The sequence below is a fragment of the Pelodiscus sinensis genome, chromosome 1 (assembly GCF_052426305.1).
Source record: "Pelodiscus sinensis isolate ZL-2025 chromosome 1, ASM5242630v1, whole genome shotgun sequence".
NCBI classification, from domain to species: domain Eukaryota; kingdom Metazoa; phylum Chordata; order Testudines; family Trionychidae; genus Pelodiscus; species Pelodiscus sinensis.
Window position 1 is genome coordinate 161,315,514 of NC_143052.1, and position 9,939 is coordinate 161,325,452.

General features: G+C 41.0%; 1 protein-coding gene across 1 annotated transcript in view; it reads left to right on the forward strand.

The window, feature by feature from the left end:
• Window positions 1–8,711, forward strand: part of NECTIN3 (nectin cell adhesion molecule 3) — a 133,391-nt gene extending 124,680 nt beyond the window's left edge. The window contains exons 8-9 of the mRNA XM_075908478.2: window positions 1,820–1,882; window positions 2,395–8,711. Coding sequence (XP_075764593.2) covers window positions 1,820–1,882; window positions 2,395–2,571 — 240 coding nt within the window. The 3' untranslated portion in view covers window positions 2,572–8,711. The remainder of the gene's footprint in view (window positions 1–1,819; window positions 1,883–2,394) is intronic.
• The last annotated feature ends 1,228 nt before the right edge of the window (window positions 8,712–9,939 follow it).

The window sequence follows — 9,939 nt, forward strand, 5'->3', positions numbered from 1 at the left end:
ACATCTACACAAGGGTTACTGCAAAAGGGCCTGTGATACAATACTGGTAGTGGGTTACTCAGACATGGTCACCTGTGAGAAGACTCATGGATTGCAGGTGAGACCTCTCTGATCCGGCACTCTCACAACCTGATAGGACCCAAATGAGAGATTTTGGCAGATCAGGGGATGTCATTGCTGGACCCCCTGCTGCCGGACACACACACACACACACACACACACACACACACACACACACACACACACACACACACACACACACACACACACACACACACACACACACACACACACACACACACACACACACACACACACACACACACACACACACACACACACACACACCCCCGACCTGCTGGCCTCCCAGCCGCGCCTCCCCTCCAGCTAGCCCCGCTGGGCAGCCATGGCTCCAGGACCCACCAGGTAGCTGTACTGGAGCTCCGGGACTTGCTAGGCAGGCATGTGCGTGTGTCTCAACACCACTGGGTGGCAGATCTGCTGCCACCTATTGGATGGCCCTGCCATCAGCTCACTGCACGCAGCCTATTGCTCTTCCGGCCCAGCAGACATACTTGCCCCTGGGACTCTCTGTTCCTGCAACATTGTACTGGACCATGGATGCCGCTGGGCCAAAGAATCCTGGTTAAGAGAGTTTCAACATGTACACTCTGACTACTTCATGCCTACTATCCCAGACAATCCTTGCAACACCTGGCAATGTGTTAGCATGCTGTACATGATGATAGGTACATCTCTTTACGGTCTGGGTGCATCAGGCTGAGAGTAAACAAATGAGCTTTTTACAGTTCTAATCTGTCTCCTCGGAAAAGAACTTGGTGTAGTTAAGATGAGAGATGCTGTATTGCACTGAAAATTCTTAAGACTTTTCACCTAATTAGAAAGTTGTTAATCTAGCTTCAGTCTCAAGCTAAGGTCCTCATCAGATGGACACGTGGCAATTCAGTAGTCTATTGTGTATATAGTGTGGAAATAGTGCTGTTTTCCTATAAACAAGTTTTGACTATGTTAAATCTTGCACATGGATAAATGGTTGAGTAATGTAATTTCATGTGGGAATACTGGTTTACCAACAAACATCTACTATGGGCTATATAACTTTGTGTAATTGTAAGAAAGTGGGATGATAGAGCATCACGATGTATCTTGATTTGAACTAATATAGTTCTAATTTAAGCATCAATGTATAATAGTAATTGTAATATAGTTGGTAAAAATTAATATCATTCTAGTATGCTAGATAAATGAATACCTGCTTAAACTCTTATGGTCTCAGATGTGTTGTGCTTGTTCAGTTCCTATTCTTGCTATAGAGGCTCTCTCTATTTCTTTCTGTTATGTCTGTTTTGTTCTTTACTCTTTGTTCCTCTACTTGTCTTTATTGTTGTCTACCAATACTCTATCCCTATTATAGTGTGTGCAAATTTTGTATGACTTGGCTTCCAGAATTGGCCATGAATAAGATTCCTCTGTGTTGACTTGCCTCCACAGAAGTCCAGTGACCTACAAAACTGAGACTGGGATGTTGTTTGTTGCATTAAGAAACTTCAGTTACCCTTTTGTGAGTTTTAGACTTATGAGAGTTTCACTGCAATAGTTAGCTTGAGTTAATAGGCTCGAACTACTGGAACTTGTTTTGAGCAAGCCTTGTCAAACTTTTCCTCCTGAAAGATGCTTATTTCAGACAGTTGCCAAGGCAGAATGCTTCCTCTCATTTTATTGCTTTGAACAAAGCCGTTGTCAAACTTTCCTCCGATAATTCAATGTAAACTTTTACTATAACTTTTCTTCCCTGCAGAGAGAGTGCTTCCCTTTGCAAAGCCAATACAGGGAGAGAGAAGCAGGAAATTTGCAGAACATAGTAAGTAAGACAACTATATTTGAGCCTGAGCCTTGATTAAGATTAAAGACACACCCACACCCTGCCCCCCTAAGATTACTTGTCTATCCTATGCAGTAATGATTTAACAAGTAGACTGGATGTCCATGTGCCATCTGAATTTCAAACAGTGCCAACTGAACATTAGTAATTGGGAAGTAAGAGATCAAAGCCAAAAACTAGTCATGTCATTTTGTAGTTGGCTTAATGTATGCACTTGTTCGTAGTCTTTTTTTATGCTAACTTTAGTCATAATGTATCTAACTTCTTGGTAGTTAATATTTTCCATGCGTCCTTTCTGTAATGTAACACATTTCAATGAGTGACTAGTAACTAAGGAACATACATTAAACTATTATAAGGGGTGTATGGCAGAATAAAAGGTGAGTGCTAATGGTAGTAATTACAGTCTTAATGCGATGTATTGTGGAAGCAATATTTGAAGAATGAAAGTGCTGATGCTTTTAATGTACATGAATATTTGTGTTTTTTAGAAAGCGGTAAATGGCAGGCAACTTATTTGTGAAGACGAAAATCAATTGGGCCAAGACAGCCTTCAGCAGATGTACCCAGTTCACAAGCAGATGTGTTACAAGAATTGGAGTAGCAAGCACCATCAAAATTCAGGAACTGGAAGAATCTACATTAATCCTAGAGAACACTATGTGTGATCACTTCCCCCGCTGTGTATTTTTATACAAAGTAAATTGGTGTTAGGTAACTTTTGAAAAATCTATAAGTTAACACTTGTTGATTATAGGGCAAGTACTTATCCTCTTGTGTTTTAACAGTTTCTAAAGAAGTAGGTACAGATCCAATTAATATTCTTTTATGTGTGTGGTAAGAGCTGATGAGAAATAAGTAGGTAGAAAAGGTAGATATTTCTGGAGAAACTATTGCATTTGTGTCTTTGATTGCTAATTTACTTTTTGAGTAGCACAGAGCTCATCAGTATCGTACTGTTAAAATTCTAGTGTGTGTGGATAGCTAAAGGGATCCTCTACAAGCAGAGCCTGAGCTGCCTGTGTTAAGCTCACCAGATTTCAGACATGTCAGCCTATTCATCTGTAATTCAAATCTGCATACAATGAATTTAGAATCCATTTCCTTAATTTTGGGGGAATTCTCTCTTCTTCCCACCCCTGAAGTAGATGTGCTTAATAAAATTACACTTCCCGTGTACAAAAAGATAGGGTCAAAGCTGGAGAGAAAAGGTACATCCTTGTGTAAAGTGAGAAATTTCTGCCTGTGAATGAGGATTTGCTTAGTCCTTTAAGATACGTTAGAAGCATTACCACTGGTAAAAAATAATTTTACTGAGGTACTGACAGTACCTGACTACAGCTGGTGATCTTCACCTCTGTTTCCCCACTACCTCGATTTCCCATTCAAATACACAGACAGGCACTGATCTGCTACCGTGCTTTCTGAACGAATACTGCCTGCCTCATAACTGCTGGTTGAATTCTTTACTGCTGTAAGTCTCAGGTCAATGTTTAAGTCCATTAGCTTCCAGTTCATGTCACCCTTCATTTTACACCCAGTCTGAGTCTTGGAACTAACTTTTAACTGCAAGAATATGTTCATACCTGTTTATCTGGTTTAAAACATTCCCACAAGTGCCACATATGCATCTCCATCTTGCCCGCTTGGATACCAATCAAGTAAACAGGAACTGGGTGCTCAGTAGAAAAGAAAAGCAGGATACTTGTTTGCTAGGGCCATAGTTGGCTGACAAATTAAATTTCCTCTGTGAAAATGCAAACAGCTTTGCCAATGGTATCAATGGAGAGTTGGGGGCAAGGTTATCACTGTATTCTAACCCTGGCCAGAGCCGATGGAAACACTAGTGTTGTGAAATAGCTGGTGAATGGTTTGCCAAAGGAAATACCAGTACAGGTGGAACTCTGCTGGTGTTGGTACCGCTGGAATACTGTATGAAAATAAAATTGTGTTGAAAAGGCACCGTGTTTTTTATGAGTGCAAATAAGTTTCCTATCTGTTAAAGAACCTGCATAGGTAAACCTGTGATACCAAATTTTTCTTGTTTAATGTCACTGGACAACAAATGAGACAAGCTCATACAGGTGATTTTAAAGCCGTGTTTCTTAAACTTTTTCAGACTAAAGAACACCAAACAATTTTCTTAATGCGGAACACTGAGGATTTTTTGTTGAGCAAAAAAAGTTGGGGGGAAAGTTATTGGGGGTGGGCGCGGAAAAGGTTGGGAGAAGTTGAGCCAAAAAAAAGTCGCCTACCCCTTTAAGGACATCCATTTGGTATTCTATTGTTCTGAGGCATACCTCCGATTGCCTTGCAGCACACCAGTGTGCCGTGGAACACAGTTTAAGAAACGCTGCTTTAAAGACTTGAATGCTAGGACTTACAAGAGAGTGAGCATTCTAGAGTACAAAGAAGGGGTCTCAATAGACACTAGATAATTTGTTCCATATTAGGACATGAAAAAGAGTAAATGAAAATCCCCCTCCACATTTACCCATGCAAGCTAATTTTCATTTGAAGTGTGCATGCTTGTCTCAGGCAGTTGATTTATTGGTTGTTTTAAGGGCAGCCAAAGATATTGGAATATTTTTAGTTGACTGGTTAATCATCTAAAACATGAACTGGATTTATTTTATAAGTATCAAACTAATTAATGGTTAAGTTGATGGTGTGGTAACTTATTTGATAGTAGTATCTTTAGCCTTTCATAAAATGAATGTCTAAACAGTGACAATTGCATATTGGGAGTAAGTAAAAATATTGTTTCCACTGCGAGTGTTCCTTCATGCTGTAATCTACCAGTTGGATCAAGTTGTTTGCTTTATCTCTCCTAACTTTTTTGATTCAAAATACACCAATTTCCCAGCTCAACAACTATCACAGTAATATTCTTTTTTTTCTATAGATACCATTGTAACAACTTGCTTAATAACACAGCAAAATGTACAGGTCTTAAATTGTAAGATGTCCTAGAGCTGCTCCCCAAAAACCACACCATTCAGGGGTCTGGGGCTTTGGGCTTCCTCCCTCAGTAGAGCGCGGCAGGGCTTGATGCTTTAGACACTTGAGAGGGGGCCACTAGGGCTCATCTCCAGTGGGCTTCAGCAGAATTTAAGCATTGAGAATGTAGCTACTGGGCACTTCATTGATTAGTGCAGCAGAATGAAAGCTGAGATTGAGAACAATGAAACAATGTCTCACTGGAGTGAAAATTCTCTCTCAAAAATGGTTTCCAGTGTGTTTATCTCAAATTGATTAACAGTTAGTCTTCACAATTTGGTTCCATGACACCATCTCAGGCAGCAAAATCAGTTCCAAAATCTATTTTCAGCTCTTGTCTATAGCCTGTCAGAGATGGAAGTAGGGGACTCTGACTTCAAGCATTGATGTAAGGTGCCTGAAGTGCAGAAATTTTGTGTTGAACACCTGTTTCTTGTGTGTTCGTACATCCTGTGGCAATTGGAGGAAAATAGATAAGACGAACAGTGGAAAAACGGGAGAAAGCAGCAGTTCTTCTATCATTGTATACACATGACGGTGCAAAACAGGAGTGGGGAGAAGACACAGAAGCTTGCAGTTGACAAAATAGTCTCTGTGCAAGTGTTTCTCTTGTTTCTCTACAGTGATCCCAGGTCCTTGCGTGTTGGCAGATGAAATCGCTTGCATTGTTGCTTCATTTCTCACAGATTAAAATTTCAGTTCACAAGGGCCCAAGAGACGGTAGAACAAGGAAGAAATGAGCAAGCATGAATTGGACAGGGAGAGAATGTCTTAACCTCTTTTTGTTTTGAGAACATAAAAGGATGTTGCTATCTTTTCATCGGTTTCCCCTTCAGCCATCTTTTAAGGGTCAGAATAGAAATAATTTGCATTTAATAAGCAGTCTTTATCTGTAGACCTCAAAGCTAGTGAGTGAGGACAATAAATACAGAAGTGGCTGAGTACTTACTGACTTCATTGCTGATGTAAGAGGAAATGTCTATCACCAGAGACTAGATATTGATAAGGTCTCTAAAGAAAACATTGTCATGACGATGTTTAACCCTTCAGAAGTTGGGATAACGTCAGAGAGAATTTTAAACATCGTAGAAGCGAGAGGAAAATAATGAAATAAAACAAGATTCAGAAAAATGTACTGCAACACCTATTGTTATTGTACTACCTGTCGCAGCAGGTCCAGTGTTGCTGTGGCAAATGCTGCCCAACAATTCAGTAGTGCAGATTCAAATGGAATTGTAGCCGTTGATGCTGTGACTCCTGCATGCCTGCTAACAGCCTGTTAAATCTTAGTGTAGGTAAGGAGAGGAAGACAACCAGTGGATTATGAACCAAAGCAGACCTGAGTAGTGAAGCAGAGTACTACAGCAGTTGAGGAGAAGGAGGTTATGCTGCTGTTCTTAAAGTTTCTCGTTGCTCTATGTATCTAAAGTATTTGCATTTGGATAAAATAATTTATATGGTAAGAATAAGGAATTACCTTTCTCAGAGGGTTATCTGTGTTGGTCTCTATCTGTAAAAACGAGGAGTCCTGTGGCTCCTTAAAGATGAACAGATTGATTTGGGCATAAGCTTTTGTGGGTAAAAAAAAACCTTGCATCTGAAGTGATTTATTCACGAAAGCTTATGCCCAAATAAATTGTTTAGTCTTTAAGGTAACACACGACTCCTCATTAAATGACCTTTGTTATTGATAGCACTTAGGAATTTAATTAAAGGATCGGGATACTAGTGTGCCAGGCATTGTACAAATGATGGAGAGAGCAATCCCTGTTGCAGATGGTTCCCAATGCTACTTGTCAGAGAACACAACAGATGGATGTACTAACTAATGTAATGGGGGTGGGGAAGATAGAGGGATTATGCAACAAGAGAACAAATAAATTGGCAGACAAGCAGAAGTCACAGCTCATCACTTGCCTAATATTTAAGAGGCAAGGGGACAATCGAATACTGAAGATAACTACATTAAACAGTAGTATGGCTCACATGCAATAATATGTGAGATGATTCTCTGATCCTTCCAGGTCAAGCCCAACAGTCCTGGTAAAAATTGTCAGAGATGCATCAAATAAGGATTTTTCACTTGATTGTATCTGAATGGTAGAATGTCTTTAAGTATTTCTGAATCACATTGCATCTGGGGAGTACAGGCAACTTCTACCTGCTCACTTGTTTTCTGCATCTCAAGTTGATGCTATGCAAGTCTCCCATGTTTGCTTAATTTAGGAGTTATTAGTCAGTAAGCTGGAGTGCATGGATGTATGTGGTTGATCTGAAGCTCATTTTTTACCAACTTAGACTCTCCTTCTACTAACCACCTAATTCTCCCAACAAAATGTTTCCATCTGCAAATGGTTTTGGACTCCATATGACAATTTAATGTGTAGGATCCTTGGAGATGTCTATTAACAGTTCTCTGAGAATTATCCACTATCAAACAAGTATTAGTGGTCTTCCCTGCCAATTCTCCCCATATCTCTAATGCACTTGGACACCAATCTGGTAGCATTATACAAACTAACTATAATTCTCAGTGAAAATTGTGTACATAGTGGAATAGTTGCTGGCCTTGAAAGTATTGCCCATGAGAGAGGTAACTTCCAGATCAAGCCTTTTGTGCTTTGCACTATTGTTGCACTTGAGAGCCAGCATATCTCAGTACAACTCACAGGAGCTGGAACCATATAGCCAGCAACTTTATGGAGGCCAGCAATGCTCCATGGGCCACGCTTTGGGAACCTTAGTTATGAAGCATCAAGCAGGTCCATCTTTATCACAAACTTTTCACTTACTATTTCCTTTTGATGTAAAATAGAAAAAGGAAGATCTTGTCTAGAAAATGTGTGGTTTAGAGTTAACAAATGCTAAACGTTAAAAGATCATTTCTGTTTAAGTACACAACAAGGCACCAAAAGTACACAATAAAATACCATGTGCAACAGGTGAAATACAATGGCTTTGAATATTATTTTGAAACAAGCTTCTGTTTTATCTATTGGTTAGAAGAAGGTTTGAATGGATAGTACAAAGTTTCAAAGTTGTTGCTGTACTTGCCATGTACTGAAACTGGTTTGGATCAATCATGTGAAATTGAATACTTGTGGTGATTTTTTTTTAACCCTACACCTTTACGTTTTGCTTTGCAATATTCAGAAAAAAAATTCTTTACCCTTCTGTCTTCTGATGTGGCTTAATCTTTGATATTTTTTATTTCAGTTGTCAAATTAGGGTTCTATCAAAGTGCCAGCCAGGACTTTCTTTCAGGGAGATTTTAACCAACAAGGCTATGTTAGCTTTTGCCATTAAATTGCATAATGTTCCATTGTTAGTCTGGTTCATAGAAATGCAAATAAGTCTCTGAAAAATATTGGAGTTCAAGTAGGTTGCTCAAGGTATGCAGACATACAAATTGCAAAAAAAAACTTTGTAATGCAAATTGTGTATTAATGCGGAGTTTACAAGTATAGTGATTAGATAGCTGCATTATTAAGGACTTCACCTGAACCAAGCTAAAAGGATTTCAGTAATGCATGCAGTGAGGCTTAGAATGTTGAGTTGTGAAATATTGCCTACATTATATGATTTAGTATAAGCATACAACTCAGAAATGTGGGTGGGCAGGGAGGGGGAGCAATTCAAAATACCTGGAGAGAACAGAAAAAAGTGTAGATGTATTTTGAGATCAATAGAAAGGATAATATTGTTGAATTTGTGGCTATCCTAAGCTGTTAGAAACAGTCCTTTACTTTGCACATTTTTAAAGCGTACGTGTTGAGACATTTTTAAAATAAAAATATCCAGAACAAAAGTTTCCATCTTATGCGTCACTGTAGGGCAAAACTAACAATTGGCAGAGTTTTTATATTTTACAGGAAGTGTGATAAAGTCAGGTCAGAAGGTTACAAAAAAGAATAGAAAAAAGGTATGTTAGCCTCAGACTGAGGAGATCTCTGTTCCCTGGGTAATAGGGAGGGGCTGGTCTAGAACCAGCAGAGGCAAGGCAATCAGGGCAGTTAAACATGGGGGGGGGGGGGGCTAATTGGCCAGGCTTAGAGTCATGGGAGCCTAGGCTGATTAGGACACCTGAAGGTAATTAGGGAAACTAATTGAGATTGGCTATAAAAGGAGCTTGCCAGCAGTTTGTGGTGGGCATGTGTAGCTGAGAGGATGGAGGAAAGTGCTCCTGGGAGTAGGAGGAAAACAAATAGCAGGTAGACACTAGGAGGATGAATTGGAGAAAAGGAAGCTGCTGGGGAAGACATGGGGAAGTAGCCCAGGGTTCTTGGAGCTGTCTTGTAGCAGGGGTCAGAGACTCACATAGACAGCTGCTATTACAGGGCCCTGAGCTGGAACCTGGAGTAGAGGGTGGGCCCGGGTCTCTCCCTTTCTCCCCCCAACACTCCATTTTCTACTCGGGAAAAGACTGTGGGGTTGATTCTCCCTGTGACAGTGCCTCTGCCCCACACTGGCCCTTTAAGGGTAAAACCCAGCCCTGTGAGAGGGCTGAGAGCAGAGCCCCCAGCTGAGGCAGATAGAACCAATTAGGGCCCAACTGGGGGCTGTATGTATAAGGGCTCCTGAAGGGGAGAGAGACTTGCTCCAGCTGGAGAGCAGGTGAAACCTGGCTGCTAAGGAAGCTTCCCAAGACAGAACAGTGCTGGGGAAAGGCAGGCAGGGAGGGAGACCTCACTCCTAGGCTGGAAGGCCTGAGACACCTAGAACTGGGGGGGGCAGAGAGGAGCAGCCAGGATAGGAAAAGGTTAGTTTGCAGTTTGCCCCTGTGACAGAGGTTGGATGAAGACTGGCAGTGGGTCAGAGGCAAGGTGGGTACAGGGGGATTGGGGATTCCCTGGGAGGGGAGGACCCCAGTGTGCAAAGACTGATAAATACCCCCCACCCCCGCCCTCAAATGGGGCTGAGACACACTGGAGTGGGCACCGCCAGAGGGCAATGGCCTGAAGATAGGGTTGCCAGGTGTCCAGTATTCACCTGGAGAGTCAGGTATTTGCGAGCTCTGTCCGGTATTTCCATGTGCA